General features: G+C 38.9%; 1 protein-coding gene across 42 annotated transcripts in view; it reads left to right on the top strand.

Annotated features, from left to right (window-relative positions):
* CACNA1C (calcium voltage-gated channel subunit alpha1 C) overlaps positions 1-24,394 on the top strand; it is a 476,864-nt gene that overhangs the window by 284,508 nt on the left and 167,962 nt on the right. For all 42 annotated transcript variants that reach the window (XM_084499532.1, XM_084499513.1, XM_084499544.1 and 39 more), the window contains 2 exons: positions 18,364-18,525; positions 21,064-21,260. In XM_084499532.1, coding sequence (XP_084355658.1) covers positions 18,364-18,525; positions 21,064-21,260 — 359 coding nt within the window. The remainder of the gene's footprint in view (positions 1-18,363; positions 18,526-21,063; positions 21,261-24,394) is intronic.

Raw genomic sequence — 24,394 nt, 5'->3', positions numbered from 1 at the left:
CCCAACCATAAAGAGTAGAAACTTTTTAAATGGAAGGTGACAATCTCTGTGGAGGAGCTGAACATTAACAAGAACAATTAATAGCACTATTAATCGGTCTCACAAAAGAGCCATGCTTGGTAACCTGGTGGAAGGCCTTAGCTTGTGCCCACCTTGGGTTGCTCTGGGCATGTAGCAAGTAAAAAAAATACTTTTCTTTTTTTTTTTTTTTTTTTTAAAAAAAAGCAATCCTTACCATTCGATACAGAGCCACCATGATCCACACTATCCATGCCACCTTTGTTAGGGATTGCTGCAGTGTTGTTTGATGCAGACAGTCATGTACCATGCAATACTTGCAGGCAGTGCAGAATGCAGCTCTCCTTGTGGCAGGGTTTGTCTCATGACGTTTAGTCTGCACTGGCACTGACTTAATTCCTGGCTGTAAAATGAGGTTTTATTCTTCTTTCTAGTCCTTCTCCAATCCAAGCCTTTTGGTATTTACAAGTTGTGTGCCCACCTAATGGTAAGGGGAAGATGCTGTGATTTAAAAGTCTGTGAACTGGGGCGCTCTCAGTGAGATGCTGCTAATGGTGGGAAGTGCTCTGAGAGTTGTTCTGGCATGGGCTGAGCTTAACTGCCCTTAAACTTCTTGTTCTCCTGGGGACAACATTCTTTCTTCAAGACAAAGGCTTTTGTTACTTCTCTTGAAGTCTTGGGGGGGGAGCCAAATCTCACATAATTCATATCTGTATTGCTTATATGACCTCAGTCCTAGCATAAACTATCTAATGGTCCATTTGTGGCTTTTCTCATCAAGAGAAGTATTTAGTTTGCACCAAAACAGAGCCAGGGAGCCTGGTGCATGCTAACAAATACTTGCTCTAGACAACGAGATGGCAGTCCAGCGTGAAACAGGGAAACCATCAACAGTTCCTGACAGACATTTTCTATTATAGTCTTTATGTTTCTGATCAGGGACATGTTTATTGAACCAGACTTCTTTGGGGCTGATGTGGCTTTTAGAAAGCCTGCTGAGGTCTGTAGCTAACACGGCCTCACTGTGAGCTTTTGAATTGTAAAAATGCCTGTTGATTAGCCTAGATAGATGCTATCAAATCCATATGTATTAGAGCATAACTTTTCTTATGAGGTCTTTAGATACTACTGGCTGAGCCAACCATAAATAGTACATTGCAGGGTTACATTATTATATAACAAGTTAGCACAGAGGTTTTGGAAGCCAGATCTCTAGGTCCCATTCAAGTGCTGTCCCTGAGACATTGTCAGCATCAGTCAAAGTGTTATAAGCATTGTACTTGCTGTGTTTTGCCATCCATAAAAAATTGTCTTTTCCTTCATTTGTCTCACAAAATGTAGCAGACTTTTTCACTGTGAGGAGACTACCTGCACAGATTTCTTCTAAAATTACACGAATGTAGCATGCACTGCAGTTTCTTATCACTTAAACTCTGTATGTGTGTGGCAACAGCATGATTAATAAGAGGGGATCCTCTGGGTCATTGGCAGCCTTCTTCTGCATGGAAAGCCCAACATCTGCTGTTTGGATTGAGGTCCAAGTCGAATTACAACTGTGTGGGGAGGGTGGAGGGGAAATTCTGAAGCACAGTGATTCTTTTAAAATAAAATTATGAAGCACATGGTGAATTTTTGCATGCAAATCGTAAGCTCATCTGTATTGGGGATAGGAAATGGGTTGTCTGAGGTGGAGTGGAGAGATTGGATTGTAGCATGGCAACAGAGAGGATGGAGTAATTTTTTTCTGTCAAGAAGATTTTCTGTGTGATTTGTTTTTTATTTTTGTTTGTTTGTTTTTCCTCTGGCTCAGTCCATAAGAAATAATCAAGCTTAGGAGGGACATCTTTTGTATTCAGATTGAAGCATTCAGTGACCTTTTTGAGAATAAAGAGAGTTTCCACGTAAGTGTTGTCAGAAGTGGCGGAAACAACATATGAATTGGCTCTGAAGTAAATTACTAATGTCCATGCTTTGCAGTTGGAGAAAATGAAGCAAAAGTTCAAAGTTTAACACTTTAAGAAGTGTCTTCTAACTCTGTATGCCTCATAGTGGCTGCCAGTGCTAGACACCTGGGTTGACATAGGTATCTGAGGGCTTTGGATAGGTGGGTAAAGGACATTAGCACCAGAGCTAAGAATCCCTTTTCTCTAAGTCCCATCTATGGACTGGGACTCAGCTGCTTCCTGCTGGAAAACACTCTTAGCTGAATAGCAGAAAATTCAGGGACTGTCACGCACAGGAAGTGGTTCATTTGCAAGCAGACAAGTCACTTCACCCACAGGCAGACAGGTAACAGTGCCATTGACAATCTTTAAGCTCAAATTATTCCAGGTGCCAAATTAATTTAGTGCCTCCTCAAATCAAACGGGTTTGAGGTCATGAATTCAACAAAGCCTGAAGTCTGTGTCAGGATGACTGTTGTGGGGACATAAATATTCCATAATCTTCAAGAGAACAGATGACATTTTTATTCTTCTTGGTTATATGGACATTCACAAGACCACTTGTCATAAGAAAAGAGATGAACGGTTGTTTAAAACATGACATAGACATTTTGTACCCAGGTCACAAAAACTTTTGTAGCATCATGGGAGAAGCCTGCAAAGGCACTGAATTTAATGCCTTTGGGTTCACATTACAACTTTTGAAATTGCTGTTAAGTATCTATACATTTCCAAGAAGTGCAGTAGGGATTGATTTGTTGTTGTTTTTATTTTTTAAATAGGGATTTTGAGTTCCTTCCTTGAAAACGTATTTCGGAGTGAGAAGTACAGGTTTTGTTGTGACTGTGTGAGGTGTAAGGCAGGGCAGTAGGTTAGGTACTTCCCACAGTTCTCATCCAAGTGCTTGCAGTTGCTTTGTGAACAAAATAAAAATAAAAAGGGATCACTGAGCAACCCTTTTTTTAAAAAAAAAAAAAAAAAAAAAACTTTTTAAAGTCATAATGCTTCTAGAAATATAATCTACATCCAGTCTGTTTAGCCTGGAATTAACATTTAAATTAATTGTGCATATTTTCAAAAGCACATGGAAGATTTAGATTTCAAAGTGGTAAGTTATGTCCAAAAATTAGACATAAGCACTTTAGATCTTTAATGCACAGGCCAGACTGCGCTGTTCAACAATTCTGTTACAGTCATACTAATAACATTTCTGTAGTAAGTACTTTATTTCAGCATACCACCTGTTGTACCAACACAGCCTTCTTGTTTAAAAACAAAACAAAACAAAAAAACACTTCACATGTGCATTGGAGCATCCATCTTAATGTGGCAGTAAGATCAATATATTGGTTTGAGAAAGGAGAAGGAAGGAAAACAATTCCTTTGATGGACATAAGTAGACAAGTGCAAAATCAGCGTGTATACCGAAACTTAATCACTTAAGTGTCTTGGAAGCTGTTACCCATTATCTCCTTTGGCACAAGCAAACCATTGCAAGGCTTTCGAGGGACAGAATCAAGTCAGCCCTTTGTGGCAGGAGTTTTCTGTCGATTACTATTCTATATCCATTTTACATTATTAAGTATTTTAAAACTTATTTTAAACATTTTGTTCTAGAGGAGGGCAAAAAGAAGCATCCAATTTGGCAGTGAAGAAGCATGATCCAATTAAAAAAGAAAATCACTCCTGACTATTGGAAAGGGCAATCAGTTACTCCTACACATGCTAACTCACGCCCATTTAACTTATTAAATTCCATTTCTATCCCCTTTATTCATGCTGCTCAATTATATCACCTCATACATTCTGTTCATCCTCTTTATCTTGTACTTCATCTTCATGTAACTGCATTGTTGCCACTAGTTATTGCCTATCCGATATCTGCCAAACTTAATTTATAAGCTCTTCTACCTAAGTTGAAAGCCATATAATTTGATCAGTAAGTGTTGTGCTCCATACTTGTATTTTCAATGAGATCCTCTGCTGACCCCACCCCAATTTATGTGGGCAGAAGAACATGATATCCTTTCCAAGGCTAGAGAGGAAACTTGTTTGTTCCACTAGAACAAAAACTTCCAATTGTTCAATCATTTATTGTATTTAATTTTCTTATAGAAAGCTAAGCCTGTGAGTTACTCAAAGGCAGCATAGGTATGTCTTTATCACCACTACTGACATGACCTCTAGTAATTACAGCATAGCTGCAGTGATTGCAAACTGGGAAACAAAATATGAGTAGAAGAACCTAAGCCAGACCTTCCTCACCCCTCTCATGACAGTGCAATATCTTTCTGTCTAGGAGACAACAGCGTGTAACTGGCTTGAGTATATTTTTTAGTTAAAATGAAATAAGACCAGAATTTTCATTCATGAGTGCCTAGAGATGGCTACTATTTACATGCATTTAAATAACTAATTTTGGATTGGCAAAGTCATCCAGCTGTGCTTGTTGTTAATTTGCCATATTGCTACAGGTAAGTGAAGCAAGGAAACCCTGGAGTGACAGCACTGGATTTTTTTCTGTCTAGTTTTTTGTCTGTGTGGGACACTGCACTAAGTACATTGTGCATACTAAAATTACAGTCCATTTTGGGGGGAAAAATAAGAGAAAAAAAGTCTTGCATATGCTTATAAGGTGTTTAGGCTATAGTCCACCTTGTCCAATGAATACTGTTCTTAGCTCTAAAACTGGAATTATTTATTTTTATTCTTTTTTTGAGGAGTATGATCTAAAAATTTCAAATCATAAGTGAAATTTGTCTGTGGTCTCATAATTCAGAGATCCCCCTGTCTGACAGAAAAATGTGAGGGTACTTGTGGCAAAGTGTAACTTACAGAGCTTAAGACAATAAGGACAAGTCAAACCACCATGGCAGTCCTCCTAATGTAAGACTAAGCAAATCCTTTGTCTCATGTTTGATCTGCACCCAGGAAGCTGAATTTGCTCTTGAACAATTAATAAAAAAGGGGTTTTGTTGCTTGTTGTGTATGAGAAGACCCCTTAGTGCCATGAGCTAGAAACTGGTTCTGTGCTGAAGGCTTAGTCTTCAGCTACACCTGGTTTGGAGGTAGTATACCTAAAATCCGGGAGAACAGGCATCATATTTCCTCTCTGCTACAATCTTTGTAAAGATGAATCTGTTTACAGACCAAATTGAGCTCAAGAGTAATTGAAGCAGCCTCAAAGCCATGCCAGCTGATGCGTGGAGAAGGCAATGCAAGTAAATAAGGATCAAGCATCATGCAGAGAGCACAGTTCCTGCTGTAGACACGCTGCTCCTGAACCCCCGTGATCTGCCTCTCCTGTATAAAACGGGGAATGGTGATTTTTAATAATCATCAAATTCCTCCTTTCCTAAAGGAAATTAATTCCTCCTATTGATAGCATTGTGTCAATTTGGATGTGCCAACCCTCTTTTCAGGAAGGTGAGGATGGGGCATACAGCAGCTCTACATGTTCTTAGTTCTTTCTGTATCTCAGCATTCAGCTTGTGACATTTGGCTTATTCCATGCCCTGCACCTGCCTTTCTCACCTGTGATTGCTCTTCTGCCTGAGCCTTTGATTCCCTACCCAGCCACTGAGACATCACAGCTGAATCTATTGCAATGGCTATTTTGCAGTCATTGAAATAAACACACCCAGTGCAGTTATTCGGCTTGCGTTTGTTTTTTATTTGTTTACTTTTTTGAATACATAATCCAAATTTTCAACTGTACTTTTTCATTGTTTTCCAGACAGCCCAAGAAAATTAACAGCACTTTATATAGTTGAAGAAATAATGTAATTGAGGTAATAAACACAGAATTCAAAAAAATCCAAAATGACATCTCTTTTGAGATGGCAGACATTTTTGCAATATGGCAAAGAAATATGAGCCATTGCCTACTTCTATATGTTGAATTGTACACATTAAGTCTTAAAGTTATGGAAATACTAAGTAGCAGTCAGAAATATATATATATATATTTTTTTCAAAATGTATATTCTTCTGGCAAAGTGAAGTTGACAGTCATCTGTTCTGCATTTATACAGTGTCACTGGTGGAGGTAGGGTCTTAAGTTCATCCTCCTTGTACATATAATTTTATGGTATAAATACCACATGAATAGAGAATTCTGTTTTGCCTTCAGTAAAGGAGATACAAGTTATGATCAAAGCTTCCAACACATGAAAGGTTTGTGCGTAGATGCAAAGGAGTAGAGTAAGCTGGAGGAGACAATATCCTTAGCAGTTTATTTCCACCAAAGCCAAGCTTATGATAAAGGAAACTGCTGCAAATACCTTCAGGCAAAATTTGGTTTCCAAATCTTAATTCTGTCTTAAACTTTGTTGTTGTTGCATTTAATTATGTCAGCTATTGCCAAGTCCAGTTCCTTTCTTTTCTCTTGGGCTCTAAAAGCTTTAGGAAACGTGCTGTTGTGCAGATTTCTTACATGCTCCTCCACTCTTGAACAAGGCTTCTCAACCATCTGTACCATCTCTTCAGCACATACAGCACTGCGTGAGGACGAGTTGCACCACCTTTCCCATGTCATTGCCTAGCTGTTTTTAATCTCAAGTGGCCAATTTGTTGTGCTTTCATTATAAATGGGAAGGGTGTGGAGAAAAAAGGAGAGAACAGTCTGAACCAAATGTCCTCATTAAGCTTATTTCTTCACATTTAACTTAAAACTCTAGGCCTGCTTGCAAGTCCTTTATTTACTTAGGTCACCATTACTCAAGGGAGTAATCTAATTCCAGCACAGCATCTTTTATAGGTAAAGATCATTCCCGTGAGTAGGGCTTACATAATCAGGACCTAAAGCATGTTTCTTTGAGTGATAGAACCTGCAGACTGATGTAATTTTGTTATTCTGGACAGAAGAGGTTAACTCGATGTAGGAAGAAAGGGGTATGTCTTAGAAAAGATTACTCACAGAGGTACAGACGTCTTGTGATACAGATTTCTCTCATATTTAAGGAATGCCAATGAAAACAAGGAAATATTTATTATTTGATCTTTGCTATGTAGCTCTTTTAAAAATAGCACTAACTATGAGTGTACCCAATAACTGTTAGCCTTTATCCTACCCATTACCATGTGTGCTGGCATGATTATTCAGCATGTCTTCAAAACAAAAAATTCCAGTACCATCAATGTGGGACCACTACATCAGAGAGTAGGCAGTCCATTCCAACCAAAGAAAATAAACCCCACACTGACACCAAAGACAAGGAGATAGTCAAAGAATCCTAGCTTGGCTTAGCAGGAGGTTTGTCAGAAGTGCTCTGGGTGGATCAGGCTCTCTTTCTAGCACCACTTTTTCCTTCTTCAGGTAGTGCCCAGAGGTCTCATTCAGAATAATGGGAGTAGGGCATGTCTGTATAAGAGTCCATGCCATCAGGATGCTTGTTCTAAAGCTTCTGAAAATCTAAGAATGCCATTTGTCACCTCCTAAGAACATTTTTTTATTGTTTTTAAGATATGTTGCTGTCTGGATCATAAAGAAGCAGAAATATATGTACAGGTTGTAGCTAACGATATCCGCAGGAGTGTTGGGTTCCCAGTTGCTCACTTGTATTTGCTGGCTGTTACTGTCTCCTTGATGGGTGAGGGAAGATATTGCTGTTCCAGATCAAAATAGTAAGGATATTATCTAGCTTTTTTTCTTCTTACATTCTCTCTTTGTTGACATCTCCACCAGATGTGATGTCATCCCAAGCTTACATCAAGTGTTGTTTTATATTTTGATTCTAATTGGCTAAATTTTACATTTCTTATTTGTTTAAGAACTTGTAAGGAATGATTTGAAGTCCTTTGTTCATTTTCTCTAAAGTCAGTGTACATCTGTTAACTTGTAAATGAAGTTTTGGGACTTTTTAATAGACCCAAAGCCTTCTCATCCTCTCTGGAAAAAAATGACTAACCCACCCGGAGTAGCATTTGTTTCAGAATTGGGGTACAAGAGTGTGCAGAAGGGTTGTTTGCTCAGGACGCAAGGAGGTATATGGATGTTCCAGTGACTCTGGCATCATTTGGTTTAATTCTGTTTATCCCAGCAGTTAGATGCCTGTGGTCATTGTTGTGGTTTTCACAAAGCATTATCAACAAAGCACAGAGCAGCAGACCAAATAATTGTCTCAATTAGTGAATGCATTTTAAGTCTCTGTTTAGCCAAGGTATTTTTTTTCAGTGTTGTTCTAGATTTGTATCAATATTACCCCTTGTATAAGTGCTATCAGAGGAAAAATGTGAAAGTACACAGAACTGAGAGGAGGCAAATTTGAGGAAATATATTAAGGATTTGAATGGCTACCAGAGACCTTCCCTCTTCTCCAAAATCAGCTACTGTCTTCTGAGTTATATCTGCTTGATATTACTGTGCTTGTTGAGTACACAGGAGTATTGGCTGTTATGAACAACTAATGAACTTTTCTGTGTTTAACATGTTCACTGATAGAACAGGTAATTTCTTGTTCTGAAGGAAGTGATGGGGAAGTAACTGTTGGCCAAAGATGAACAACAGCCCACCTAGCCTGCCTAGTTTCTTAACATTCTACCAAAGCTTGGTTTCTACTGGGTAAAAGGAAAAGAGATCAGATGTCTGTCTTAATCTCCCTTTTTCCCAGAAGCAAATCCAATTCCTGTTTAACACATGTAACAATAACCTATCCCATATGTGTTTTACCCTTTGTTGCAATTATTTTTTCTGAGTTGTCTGAGTAGCTATGCCTCTTATTTTTTCAGTTTTAGATTATGTTCTCCTGGTTTGTCCTGCCACATCAATCACAATTCAGAAAACATCCGCTAGCCCTCTGCAAATAATCTTTTTTTCAACTTTAGTAATGCTAAAGCTGTTCAACATTTTTCCAACAGAAACATTTTTTGACAGGAAGTATCTCATGGAATAAAGAAATAGAAGAAATTATCAAAGTTATATTCATGTCACTTTTTCATAAAGAAAACAAAATTTAGTAAGCCTTAGAATGGAAATCTCTTTAGAAATTCGACATCAAATACATAATCAAATTACAAAACATTCTCTGTACATTTTCTTCAAGCTTCTTCTCTTTCAATCAGATACTTGCAGAGGGTGCCCCTTCTTGAAGGCAGTAGTACACTTGGAACTGGGACATAGCAAGCTATATATCTTAAAATTATTATTTGTTGTTCTGTTTTCTATTACTGTTAACACATTAAATTGGCAGTGTGGTTGATATTTCTATCTTGTTTTGCATTGGGTGCTGGGTTTCATGATTTTTCTCTGATAACTGCCATTATATAACTGTTCAGCATATTTCTGCAACTGATATTTTCTCATAGGTTGTTACTGTACACTGGTCTTTAATGTGTATTGGAAGTTGCCAAAAAGGTAAATTTCCTTTTAATCAAGTTTGATATCTTGGTCAGAACTCAAACCAACGTGTCCATGTATCCACACAAATGAGATTTATGAAGGCCTGTTTTGTACCTAGCAGTTCAGCTGTGTGCTACAAACAGCACCCAATGAAACAGCTTAGGGTTGAGTCTCACCATTGTCTTCACAATGGAGGTGAAAATAAATCTTTAGATTTTAGCCCATCTTTTGCTTTAACATTCTAGTGTTGAGATCTTAATTGCACTTAAAATATTTACTTCAGAGGAGGCCAAATGCCATCCAGATTTATGTTTGCAGATGTCTGTATCTATAAAGAATTTAATTTAGCCTTTTAGTTTTCACTACTCTTGCAGCAGGAGAGCTTTATGAATCCCTCTTGACAGCTTATTATATGTAAAATGAAATTCAAAATAAGTAAACATTTAGTATCAATGCATTCCAAGAATACATACACAGCTTGCACAGGAATATTTTGAATTGTGCAAGCCATAAAGAAAGTTACAAAGGAAGTAAATATCAATAAAGAACCACTCTTTTTTTCTGACAAATATGTCTTTGCAAAAACTACAACCGTTCATTTTTCTGTCCAAACATACTGGAGCTACCTAGAGAGCTGAAGGAAGTTTTGCTTATTATATCAGAAGACATTTTTTCCCAAAGGGCATTTTTATTATCTGATGCCTTCAAGCAGAATTTTAAGTCTAATCAGATTTATAAAAATCAAAAGCAGCAGTCTTTCTAGTGTAGAAAAGGAAAAAAAAAAAAAAAAGCTAGATTTCTAGGTATTCTGAGATGGGACTAATTAACAACTCAATAAATAAGTCCCTAAATCCAAACTCTCTTCTGAAAATTAAGAGGCAAATTTGTTTAGATTTGTCTGGCCATGTTTTTCCAAGGATGTTATCATTGTACCATGCATTTTCATTGACAACATTTGCAGTGGTTAAAAAAGTGAAAACGAGTCCTATAAGTGCATGAAGACAGTAACACAGCAGCAATCCCACTTTGTGTGGTTTGAATAATTTTTACATTACCTAATCAAGTAATTTTCTATTTTTTATGTTCTTCAAATACTCCTGAATACCCCATATCACAGTGTTTTTGAAAATGTCATGCTATGTCTATCTAGACCTTAGTCCCAGTGATGCTCATTAAACATTATCTCAAATTAAGAGATGGAGTGAGTTTTCTTCTCCTGAGCTATACATCCTGATTTTGGCATAGATGATACTGCACTTCTACACAGACAGCCATCTAAAGACAATGCTTTAGGGTTTATTCAGCATTTTGATGGAATTTTTCTTTCATGAGAAGGTAAAACTTAGTGTAGCTCATGGTATGCCAGTTATGATAGGCTTGGAACACTGAGCTCTCATAGGGACCCAGGAAAATCTATTTTTGTCATCAATATATTTTTCTCTAGGAAAGAAAAAAAAAAAAAAAAAGTTATCATCCCTGGCTACACTTGCACTTGCAGGATCGCTGTTAACATTTGTTACCTCGCTAGCTTTTACCTTTTATAAACCTGTTCGCAAAGTTAGGAGAAGCTCAGACAGTTAAAAGAATCCTTATTATTTAGAAGACAGAAAGGATTATTGGACAAAAGTGGATAATGTCCACTTACCTGGGGAGCTATTAGGATAAGCAGGTAAAAATAACACCCTTCATGGCCATGAGAATTTGGCAACTTTGGAAAGGTAATTGTAACCTAGATTCATTAGTCCTCCACTTAAATGCTGATGTATTTACAGTTCAGGATGAAGTGTTTCTGTTACCACAATGCTTTAGCAGTTACAGGTGTCCGTAATTCCTTGGTTCAAATATTACATCCTTTAGGACACAGTAATTTGTGTAGCTGCTACCCAGAGCTGTGCTCAAACAGCAATTGGCATGATGAAGCAAAACTTTCTCATCATTATCTCAGATCAGAGATTTCTTAACTATTGGTGGTGTGGTTTTTTTGTTGTTGTTTTGTTTTGTTTTATGGACACGAGAACAGACTTAGGCAGCACAACTTTTTGATGCATTCATATATACAAGTTTTCCCACTGAATCCAGTGGCACAGCACTGGACCAGAATTTGCTGCTCTGCTGGAGTTTGAAAGGCTGATCTTCATCACAGCTGTGCTTGAGCAGGAAGAAATTTAAAAAGTGTAAGTGTGATGGATCATTTCACTCGGAACTAGTACAATCTTCTGTCCAGACTGTCTTTGATTTTGCATAGCTGTGCAGAAAGAGGGGTGAATAAAAGTTCTCCCTATTGCGAAAAAATCTTTACAATGAGCACGCAGTTTTCTTGGAGAGTCCATTATCATCCAGTCAGCAGAAAGTCAAAGGTAGTTATTGGTAAAAGGTGATAGATGATTCTTGCTGGCCTGGGGACTGCCTTTCACCTGCCTTGTTTTCAGCTTGTTTTGGTGAGTTCAAGGTAGCCTCAAAATTAACTCACAACACTTCATTTGTGTTTTGACCAACATGGTCTTTCTTTTGTGATATGCAATTTTCAGTAAGCAGTTAGTTGCTGCTTTTCTCCCCATACTCCTTCTGTGTACACCGGTAACTGCATGGGAGCGACACTACATTTTTATTGTCTTTTTTAATCTTGAAGCTGACTACTATTATTGGGGCTGGAAAGATGAGCAAGGTCTTTTGTTCAGTAAGCAACTTTATAAGAAAGTGAATACTTACATGGTTTGAACAACAAGCTATTAAAAGTGTTAAAGCCCATGCCAGGAGGGAATAGGGATGCTTCCATGAGTGGAAGTCAAGGCTTCTTTCAGCAGAGAGGCAAAGAGCCTAAGGCAGAGTATGCATTTATCCAGTCATCTTCCTCAGGCCGCCAAAAGCTGGGGCTGAGGGAAAGCTGTATTGTTTGGCTAGGTTAGGTCACTCTGACAAGCTCGGGATACTGGAGATGAATTGCTTCCCAGGAGAAAAGGGTCCAGAAGGAAGAGATGGGTTTTGTTGTGGCTTTTGTTTTTGTTCTGCTATCCCTTTCTTGCCTCAAAGGATGAGGCCAGGGTAGTATTGCAAGACTTCACAAATATGAAACGATTGTGTTCACACACGCCCATTTGTATGAATTCCCTTTCGTGTGTGTGGATTTCAATTTGAAAAGTCAATGAAAACACTTTGAAAACAGAGCAAAGAGAACACTAGGAGCAGATGCCAAAACTTTCTTTTTCTATTAATTCCAGCACATGGTTGTGAATTATATGTTAGTATATTTTTAAATAGCATATATGTTTAAATAGCATAACCTACTCCAAAACAGTCACTCTTCCAGCTTGAAAAGTGTCTTTCCTAGGTTTTCTTTGCTACCAGCACTTCAGCTAGTGTCATGTCTTTCCTTCCTATTCCAAGCCCTTCTTTATTATTCTTGAAATAGAAACAATGTCTGCAGCCCCAAGAACACTACACTACACCCACAGAGTTTGCCTTATCCAGCAATCTGCCACTAATATTTTGAGACTCCAGCAAGACAGGAAAGGATACCTCCTTGAATTGTTACTGTACAGTTGTCCTTAACTGAACTGTGCCATCTGAGTTCCCTTTGCAACACTAGTGAAGAAAGTCTCAATGTTTTCCCTCGTGAATCATTTCAGATGCAATTATCTCAGATATCTTGCCATGACTGTGGACCGTTTTGTGAAAAAATGTCTGTCGTTTTCCAGGCTGCCTTTAAAATTGGTATAAAACCTTTCATATTTATGAATATTTAATGTTTTTCAATTTTCCTAGCCAATGCCCATGTTTATTAAATGGTAAACATCCACTTTGGGGAGTACTGCTGGTTGTTACAGCTTGTGCTGTGGAAATGGAGATAACCGTGGTGGCCGTCTCCTGGCACACCGTCGGGTGAAGCCGCGCCTTGCGGGTAGGCTCAGCTGGCGGCAGGGAGCAGTGCATCAACCCTGCCTCTTGAGAGTGGTTCCCAGAAGTGGTCTGACTCAGGCACTGTGCTGAGTCACAAATCCTCCCCTGCTTCCTCCTTGCTCTCAGAAAGTAGTAGTTTTCTTCTGAACTATATTAGCAGAGAAATAATTACCTCCCACACCCTTGGCACTGGCTTAAGTACAGAAATCTGAGTGTGTGTCTCAGGATGGAGGGGAGGGATGGGTAGAGTTGAAAGTCCTCTCCTTTCCCTTTTATTCCTGCTCATTCCCAGAAGGTCATGTGCATGAGACTCTGCTCGTACTCCTTGGTCAAGCAACATTATAGTGTTGACAAAATATAACCCCTCAAAACCAAAGAAGGAGCAGACTCAGAATATGCTTTCTCTGAAGATCTGAACTGCTAATATGACTAGAAGAAGAAACCACCCTCTCCAGCAGTTTCATCCAAAATTAAAGGCACATGAAAATGCAAGATAGAGCTGTGCTTGGAAAGGCCCAATTGTTTTTTCTGAGACCAGCCTACCACTAGTTTCCTTGGATATGTTCCACAGCGCAACAATGCCAAGTACATTTTAGCAGCTGGGTCCAGTGCACTTTTTTGTGCCATCTTGCTGAGCATTGGTCAAAATCCAAAAAAGCTTGTAAGTACACAACGGGGTATGTAGGCAATCCCATTGCTTTAGGTGCAAACAGCTATGTGCTTACAGACAAGTGCATTCTTCAATAACTGCCTGAATTGACAAGACACCAACCAGCCTCTCACATGATTGTCTTCCTGAGAGAAAAATACAGCACCATACAATAGTTCTAAACCCCCTGCAGCATCCCTACCAGTGTATTTCCCATAGCTCTGAGAAAGATCTATGTTGCTTGGTACAAGTTCATTTCCTTCGCTCTTCCCCATCCTCCCTATTCCCTAGCTGTGCTCTAAACCTTTGCGTTGACACAGCCCTTGAGAGGCTGAAAAGGGCTTGACCTGGCATAAAAAGCAATGCCGTTCCTATGTAATAAATATTTAAAACATTTTATCAGGGTAAATAAATGCTAAATTCTGTGAGCCCAGGGAATGGCATTAACATGTTTGGCTTACTGAAACATTTATGGAGTCAATGTCAGCCAACAGATTGCAGCCAAGAAGGCTTTTTTTTTTTAAAGGTAAACTAAAGTGCTTTTAAAATAAATACTAAGAGCTGTTTAAGATCTTCAATTATTAACAGAAGAAAAGCGTGGGCTGAAAAACGACAAGCAATCCCTTTTGTGGTGCTTTCCCTAACCCCTGCTCAGTTATCTCTTTGTCCAGTCCAGAGTGAGCTTCCCAAGGCAGATCCTGTGCCTTCTCAGATGTCTGGAAAGTGTCTAGCACATGGAGAGAGCTTCCACGAATGAATAAGTACATTCAGAATGCCAAATATTTGAAAAACATTTCTTTCTATATTTACTTGCCAGGACATAAGTTCAGGGCTCCATGTTTACGACTGGCCAGCGATAGCGCTGCCAGCCTTTGTGAAGCAGTGTGGAAACATAGCCCTTCGTTCTGCTGTGGGAAGGTGGCTATTGGCATCATCTACTTGAAATCCAGAGGCCAGGTTTTGGGTCTGAGCAGGTCACCAGGCATTCTGATTTAATTATTATTATAAGCTGCACAGCTCATTCCTAGGAGTGCCAGCATTACCTCCACAAGGGATAAAGTGCAGAAGGTGTGTCATTGTTTATTACGGAGAGCATCAGGCCATGGGAACTGTGTTGCCACGAGCACCAATGTTGGTTACAATCTATGTGTTGCAGTGTGCAAAGACTAAGAGCATGCATGGGTTGGAACAGAGAAGTCATTTCTTAGTAAGTTCAGCTGTCTTTTCTTCCTCTGCAAAGGGAAAGAGCATATAGATGTGTGCAGAAGTTCTCATCATTGTTTAGAAAAGGTTTTGTGACTCCGTGTAAGAGGATGATTCACCTTGATTTACCCTGATCAGAAATGCGTCTGATCAGCCACATATCTGCAGCTCAGTTCAGACACTGATCTGCACCTCTCAGTTTCCAGAACACAGTTTTGTCGTGTTTTGAAGTGTGTGTTTTTTATTAAAAAAAAAAAAAAAAGTTTTTCTGTTCTGCCTGCCTATGGCTCTTTCCCCTGTGCTTTCATCCTCCTTCATCTGCTCTCCCTGTTGACCCCCCTTGCCACTACACAGAGTTTTCTGGTTGTCCAGGCCCGGTTCCTCATGCCATTCTCTGCAACAGCTATTCATGTTGCAAGTGGCTGCCTGAACTGAGAATTACAAAGCACCTTACTTGCAGCAACTACATTGACAACAATGCAGCGAGCAAGGTCATGCGCATCTATCTGTTGTCCTTCTACAAGTAGAATTTGGTACATCTACGAGGTCATTCTATGGTTTCCAAAGCTGCTACACATCTAGTGGTTTTAAGTTAATGAAACTCCCTGAATGCTTTAACGGTAATATATGTGTGCTTGCTAATTACTGGAATTATCTGGATTTGAAGCCATAGTACCTGAATCGGGTGCTGCACAGCACACACATCAATTCATGCTAACAGTGTTCAGTAGCTCATGTGTTCTACAAGGTTGATTTATTTTCCTCAAGAAGCTTTTCTTTAATTAGTCTAGCTGAAGCACCTGTAAATCTTCTGGTGGTGCATGTTCCCTTGGCTGTATGAACTCCTTGTCTTCTCATGCTTTTGGTGCAAGCCTTTGATTTCAAAGGCACTGCTGTGTTAACAGAAAGGGCATTGGTTTGTACAGATATTATCTTCTCTGGACATCTGTAGTACGATGAAGCACTTTCATGGCATGAGCAATAATGAAGCTATATTTAAAATGAGAGAGGTTTTTGTTCATCATTGTATCTGTCCTCGCTACCCTCTCAAGAGCCCTGGGTATATCCTATAATGAATATTAAATCAATTAAGTAAAATAATTAAGAGTAAATTACATAAGACCTGGTGTTAGGACTCTTGACCTTGCAATCTTGGCTATGTTTTAGGTTAGCAAGGTTCCTAAAATCACTAAAAATGAAGGCCTTTCTGTGCTTTTGTGTAGATTTATTTGAAGACACACATATTTTAATCTTCAGAGTTTGGTTGTTGTTTTTTGCAGGTTCATAGTCATCTGCATTATTTTAACTTCCTTGTATTGTTTTTCATTGTCTGGGGGGAAGGTGGGATGTTACTTTAGCTTTCTGGTGAACATCACATTTTCTACTAATGTAAAGTATTGAAGAAATGTTGACGTGCACTGCAGTTCATTTTCTGTATATATTTAGAATTAATAGGCTGAATGAGGTGAGCAGCTAGGGGAAAAGGTTGACTGCTTCATGTAATCACAGCAATATTTTTTCCTAGTGACATTACCTATTCAAAGTAAGTTCCCTGAGGTAACTGAGCAAGCAGAGCATCCTTTTCTCATATAGGATGAGTTTTGATCCTGTCAGTATTGTACTTCATGTAAGGATCTCTTTGTGAAATCCAGAATATTTCATGTAGAGTATTGCCCCCCTTGGATGTTAGCATGACCCGTTAACAGGTAGATGCACTGAATGCAGACACCTGAAAAAATGTTCTGACTGGAGGGAGCTAGTAGCCCACTTTGGATTACTAGCAGGCAATGAATGATCTTGCTTGCCTGGGAGCTGACACCACCCTTGATTGCTTCTGTTGAGTTCCATCATGGCTGGGGACCAAACACAAAGACTCAGCCTTAGCTGTGAGCTGACGAGTGGATTGCCTGTGAGTAAACATGCTTGTCAAGAGACGTGTCGTTCTTATTAGAAAGTATTAAAATTATTTGAAAAAAAAAAAAAAAAGAAAAAAAAGAGACGGAATCTAAGATCTTAGATGATAGATTTTAAAAGTTAATTGTTATCACATACTCTCTTGGCAGATGTATAACAGACATTTCCAACTCATGAATCACATTTTTCAAAAATCATAGCTAATATCAACTTCTCTGAGGAGATGACAGCATTTGCAGGAGACATTAATGGCTTCTGGCTCTCAGTCATTGCAAAATCATGATCTTGTAATTGTTCTGATCTGGCTGTTTGTAGACTGTGGAGTTCTAGAGGTCTCTCGATATTTCCAACATTAATAACTTGCCAATGACAGTGGTTGCCATCACTGCCACCAGCAATGATAACTTTAAGGCAATGGAAATGCAAATCCTTACTAAAAGCTTCTGAGGCTGGCTTTGTTATTCTGGTTGTACAAGTGAGAAGAAGGAGGCAGAGAGGCACATGACTCTGCAGCTTCTGTCAACTGCATCTGAGAGCGCAGCTGCTTAGCACTTTATCAAAGCAGGCTACGAGTCACCTTGCTTGCATGTCACGAGGCCATGCTGCAAATGTTTGGCTTGATTGTGAATAGTACTTATGTGTGAATGATATCTGTATAACAACATTTTGTTCATACCCCTTGCTGGGGACCTGGACCACCTTTGTTACAGAGTGATACCTAAATCCTGGGGCAAAAGCAGCACTGCTGGTTCTGACTCTCCCTTCATTCATACTGAAGTAAGATGAGGTGGATTTGAAGTGTAGGGAGGTCCCACAATGGCCACAAACTCTCAGTCAGTATGGATTTGGTGGTGTTTCAGCAGCTTGGACTCTGCCTGAGACTGGCTTCACTTCTGGAAGAACCTAGAATCAGAGCAGGGACATGACTTCAGTTTCCCATCTCTTCCCGTCCTCTGCGGCAGGGCTCTGTGACAATCCACCATTTGCCCTCTTGCATGTCTCACTGTTCTTGTCCTGCTTCAGTCCTGGTTGTTCTTTTTTTTTTTCCCCCATGCTTTAACTCTCCCGAATACCATCTGGGAAACACCTTAGGTCAAGAACAGGCAAAACAGCTAAGGTGTTCCCTTTCCAGAGTGGTGAAATTACAGTGGCAAGGAAGGTAATACAAGTTTTACTTTAGTCTGTGATTCAGGCTTCAGGGACAAATTTGTGAAGTGTTGGGAATCTTCTGGAGGGAAGATGCTCTGTAAATGTACATCTTTGCATCATCAAGAAAATGAGTTCAGGTGAGGAGGAACAAGTTAGAAATGACATTATCGTGCAACTTATATTCTCTTTTAGGTACTTCCTCTGAATTTAGTTCTCTTGCTAATAAGTGCTTCTTTCTGTTCTCTCTGCAGGTCTCCAGGTGGTTTTAAACTCAATTATCAAGGCCATGGTCCCTTTGTTGCATATTGCCCTGCTGGTGCTGTTTGTCATTATTATCTATGCTATCATTGGACTGGAGTTATTCATGGGAAAGATGCATAAGACCTGCTACCACGTGCAAGGGGGGCTGATAGGTAAGGGGAATTCTCTGTGATACGGAGCCCTGTTCCTTTGCTTTCTATCTTTCAAGTGAAGACTTTCAGCAGTACAAAGCAAGTTTATGGTGTTGATGTTCTGACAGAAGAAAGGTTTACGCAGACATTTGACAGTCTGTATGTCCTAGTGCAAATGGCAGCCAAGTATGAAACAAACACTTATTAGGATCCTAAAGTGCAGGGAGTGGGAGAAAAAGTATTTTGGTGCTGCTGATCTACCTGCTGCAGTAAAATGAAATCTCCAGGATGCATGGAAATGTCCTTTCTCACAAGACTAGCTCCTTCATTGCTTGAATACTTGATTGAAAGAAAAACCATTTGAACAGCTTTCTTGGCTCACATCTGTAGTGTAGAAACAGAAGACACTGAGGCATTATGCAGACACTCTGTGGAGACATCGTTGTCATTTACTCATGCCAGTGTGCGGAGAGTGATGCACTGCAGCAGCAATGGCAGAAACTGGAGGTGCTCTGCTCAAAGGCAGACAAAGACAGATGAAGACCCCTCAGGTCAAGACTTTTAAAAACGTGATGAAGCAGCAAGATCATAGATGCCCTTTGCTTAGGTGTATAGGTGAAAAGGAATGTTGGCAACACATGAAGATTTTCTGAGGGAGACTCCAGGCACAATGGAGCATTTGTGCTAGCAGAGAAGATGGGTGGCTCTTGCTCCCTGCTGGGTACCTGTTCAGGGTTTCACAGTAGTGGTTTTTCTGCTCTGCTCCTTGGATGTGAATCACCTTTGATGTAGAGAGACTGTCTGTAACGGTGAGAGTTCAGCTTGCTCATCCTGAGCACTCGGCTTTTGGCTGGTCTGTCAAGGCTACAAGAAAAACTATCAGTTCCTGCTGAGCACAGTAGTGGTTTCTTTAATGTGGCCCTTTGCCACTAAAAGCCAGCCTCAGTCTCAAGCAACAATAACATTACAATGATTTCACCACTAGCAGAATGAGCTGGAAATGAGATGGCATCATGGAAATGATCAATGCTTATATTTTATTATTAATCCTGTGCCCAAACACATCTCTGTTTTAAACCAGCATCATTATGAAGGAATATCTACTTGAGGACCAGTACCCGTCTTTTTAAAGCACAGTCTGTGACTGTCCTGAGGGGTGCTGCTAATAAGAAAACAAAAGTATATTAATAGAAAGAAACTTTTTTTCACCAATCTATCTGCAAAGAGCTTTGAAATTATTCACAGAAATGATAATTCAAATTTCAAAATAATTAATTTGTATTGTCACTCACTCATCTAAACATCTGCTTTTTTTTTCATTTGATTTATTCAAATTGATCAGCAATGATTCCCTGTGTGGTGGTGGGCACCAACATTAGGACCTGGTTGTGCTCATAATCAAGACAATATTGTACAACAGGAAATTGCTTCAGAAGTTCTTTATTTTCTACTTTTCTAATGTTGGCAAATTTCATTTTCTAGAAATGTGACAACTGTAAGGAATTGTCAGTCTTGTTATACATCCTTAAAGTGTATATATTTTTCTCCATACTGTCAATATTACACAACAGCATCTAATTCTAATACAGCTATTGCTGACATGCTTTGGTGATCAGAACTTTTGAAAACTTCTTTTTTTTTTTTTTTTTTCCATATAGAATAAGAAAAAAATGTAATCATTTGCTCCTCCACACATAGATACCTGCTTCTGTTATAGATGTAGCATGAGACTCTGAAGTCTGTATTTAAAAAAAAATAAAAATGAAAATAAAAATAAAAAATCTTGCAGGAGCTTTTATGCTTATAAGAATTTTATTTATTTATTTATTTATTTATTTATTTATTTATTTATTGTAGCATTTTTCCTATACCAAGGCATTTAGGCAGGCTTGTTGGACAGGTTCTGAGATCTTTGGCAACACCTGTACAGAATAAAGAGTGGATAATCGAGCATTAGAGTCTTATAAAGCTTCTGAGTGCCATTGGGCTATTGATAAAATGCCACATAGTTTCTGAACTCCAAAAGAGCAGAGCTCCAGAGACTCTATGCTGTAATTTAGCAGTGCCCAGCACCATATCATCCTATCTCCAGAGCACTGAAGCCTGTCTGCTGCAGGGGTTCAGCCTTCTTCAACAAAATGCCAGTCAGTGCTCCAGTTCTTTTCTGAGATTAACCCAGAGGCCAGGTGACTGCAATATGAAAACACTGGTCATAACATGCAGCCTAAAGAAATGTAATAGATTTGACCTAATGCTCCCTCTCATGTTGAAAGGCATTATTTCTTCCTCCTAGGAGGACGTGTTTAAAAAATACACATTTCAGGTTTGACTGTAAAATTTGACAACATGGCCATTTTTTCTTTTCTTTACAAAAAGAAAAGCACAACAAAACATCCCTATGCCCATTAAAATTAATAGTTCTATGTGTATTTCAAGAGAAAGCTGTCAAATTCACTGAAAAATACATTTGTTAAAATCAGATATTCTTCACTTGCTTATCAGTGTGTCAAAACGCAATTAATTCTCTTCATCTCCTTTTTCTCCCTCCTCTCCTTTAAGATACACCCGCAGAAGATGATCCATCTCCCTGTGCCCCCCAGTCTGCACATGGGCGGCAGTGTCAGAATGGCACCGAATGCAAAGCAGGCTGGGAGGGACCCAAGCACGGCATTACGAACTTTGACAATTTCGCTTTTGCCATGCTGACTGTGTTTCAGTGCATCACGATGGAGGGCTGGACAGATGTACTCTACTGGGTACGTATCCGAAAATGATAAGCTGAAAGGCATGCTCATGTGCTCCATCTGTGTTGAAACTCTGGGGCTCTAGCTTGATCCTTTTTCATGCTTGTTCTAGACAGTGAAGGCATGGTTGCTAGCATGGAGCTTTAATTAACTCAGCATACTAGTGAGTGAAATGGGAGGGTTTATATGGTTCAGTTAAATGTAAACATTGACTTTCCATTGAAATTATAATGTTGAAAGATGGCACATGGCTTACTAGTTGGCACATGGCTTATTGTTTTGAAGATATGCAATGTACCTTTGTTGACCAGAATGCCATATGAAGACCCTCTCTGCAAGGGTGAACTTGCAGAGAGTTCTGGATCAGAGAGTCTCTGGATTACTGATGTTGAAGTATTTCTAAAAGGCAACTGGGTGCTTTACCCGTGGCATTACTGTAACAAAGGCACTATGCTGATCATCTCACAGGTCTCACAAACCCCTCTTCATGCCAGCACTACTCCTGATGACTTTTATCCTAACACTAATTCTTAACTCTCTCCTTACTCTGGTATTAGTATAAATCTTTGTTACATCTTTAGCCAAAAGATTGCATTCTTTAATCTAAATGCAGATTTTTAAATTAAATCTCATCTTGTCCTTTACACTAAAACTGGAAATTTCAATGGCTTTTGTTTCTCCTTTGTAATCCCTGACCTGTTAGGGGAATTCAGTGGCAATACAATTATACTATAGGAGTAAAAATCAGATTTGGCCTTTACCTGTAAACCAGAAATAAACACTCCTGGATTCAGCTCTTGCCATCAACTTTTGCAGCAATATGTTATGGTCCAGGCATTTAATCCACATACAGCTGAGTCTTGACTGCATAGGGGTAACCCTGGACTATGACTGCATCTGACAACTGACATGTTATGGCACTTGGTTCTCCAAGATGATAGGAATTCCAGTGTAAATAGGACTTGTGCTACAATGCATGATGAAGTTCAGCTGAAGACCCAAAACACGTGAAAGGGTAATCTGGACTAAAGCAGGCTTGCATTGTTAATCAACATCAGCTTCTCTCTTAAACATGAGCCTGAAGCTGTATTCCACCCACCAGTGGGTTAGGGTTTACAAGATTTTCCTTTGAAGATTTAGCTTATCTGCAATAGATATTCTCTGTGTGGAACAGCTAACAGTTGTCTCTTTATCCTCTTAAATTTAGATTAGAACTGTGATTCTAGCTTCCTTCTAATGCCTGAGATAAAGGGCAGAGATCAAACCACAAGGAAAGTCTGAGTCTCGGAACATAAAAATTAGCTTTACTTAAAGAGAGGGTATAAATTAATAAAATAATGGAGAAGAATAGAAGTTAGGTCAGATTAGGAACTGGGCAAAACTACTCTACTGCTCTACTATGGCTATATATAATATACCTGTCTTTTTGTCACGTTTAGCTCACATTCCTCCAATCTCCTGGCACCATCTGTCTTTGTGTGATTGAGAGGATTTATGGGTAATTCAGAGGAAATAGGAGAGAGTAAAAGATATCAGAAATAAACATGAAAATAGCTTTGGCAGTGTATGTCATTTAGTATTGTGAAAGCTATCCTCAAGTTATCATAATTTTCTCCAAGGGCATGTTTTACAAAAGACCCTGCCAATCCCTGCACTTTTGGGTCCATGCGTCATTTACATGACTGGATGTGAATCATTTAGAACTCAGTTATCAATTATCTAATAAGAGAAGCCAAAAGCATATACTCACTGCTAAATGATTTTCCACCATGACTGCTGCAGATGGTCTGATTTTTTATGGTGTCCCTGCAGCAACCTGGATTTTAGCTGTTGGATTTTGTTTGATATTTAGCCAGCTTTTTTCACTAATTTCCTGAGTGGTTCTTTTTCCTTAAGAAATGATATGGTAAACTGAGACCTGAAATTAATACAAATTGATGGTCATTATGTTTTAAGGGCCACCATATTGTTAGACTTTTAGGATATGGCTTTGACAAAACATTTGCCATGGAAACAAAAATATTTGCTATCCTCAGTTCCCAGATATACCTAGACAACACTACAAAAGCTAGAATTAATGCTGCAGACACAATTTCAGTAACAGGAGGAGTACATTCAGTTTGTGTTTTCTAAAAAATATTTATATATATCACCTGTGTTTAAAAGCTGTGAAATACCAAGTTTGAGTAAATGCTTGAAAACCTAAAATGACAGACATACTTAAGCTGCTGTAAACAATCCTAAGAACCTATTGTCCCATATCACTTTTTGCCTCTTTGTTTTATGTATTGACAAAGTGGATAGAAGTTAGCACTGATCAGTGTTTGCCATACAGTAGAGTAGGTATCTGAGATGTGATAAGTATTTCCTTCTGCAAAGAGGTTTGTGCTACTCTGGGGGCAAATGTTGATTGGAAAGTTAGTACAGGGCACGCCTATGAGAAGCACTGTGGTTTTAATATTCATATGTATAAACCATCTCTAAGCATTCATACGGCAATTTCATATGTGGATTTCCCAAACCATTTCTGATACGTTTTATACAGTAAGTTTTATAGACCATGAAAAGGGCATTCCTGCTTAAGCTAGCCAGATCAACAGATATAATACTTCTGGATGGTAAAAAATAAAAAAGATGCAGCATTTCAATTTCTGAGAGTGAATGAAAAGTTTTAGTAATTGGGGTAGGATATAGATGTGCATTTTAAACTTTGTGTGAGCCACCATTTACTTAGTGGAGCCTGATTCACTCATAGGTCTACTCCCCATCCTTTACCTTTTAAGCCTGTAAGAGTGGACTCATGGTAAAAACCCACTGGAGGCTGTGTCTCCACAAGAGAACAGACATAGGAGACTATTCAATTCTCAGGTCAACAACAATTCAAAAGATCACCTTCATCCACAGCAAGGTCATGGAAATTAAAATTTGCTTTATTAGGAGATACATCTGCACAATTAATTAAATTAAAAAATCTAGACTTACATATCTCCTCTCTCCAACTGTGTCCTGAGATAGAGAGTTGGTATAAGAAAGGGTTGTCTGTAATTCAGACAATTTTGGGGCTGAATTTTTTGGGTGGTGATTTTAAGTAGTCATTCCTTAAACTTAATGATGTAAACTACTGGATTAATATTAAAAATGCTAAG

This window comes from Aythya ferina, assembly GCF_964211825.1.
Source record: "Aythya ferina genome assembly, chromosome: 1".
Taxonomy (NCBI): Eukaryota; Metazoa; Chordata; class Aves; order Anseriformes; family Anatidae; genus Aythya; species Aythya ferina.
This window is presented reverse-complemented; position numbering and strand designations above follow the sequence as displayed.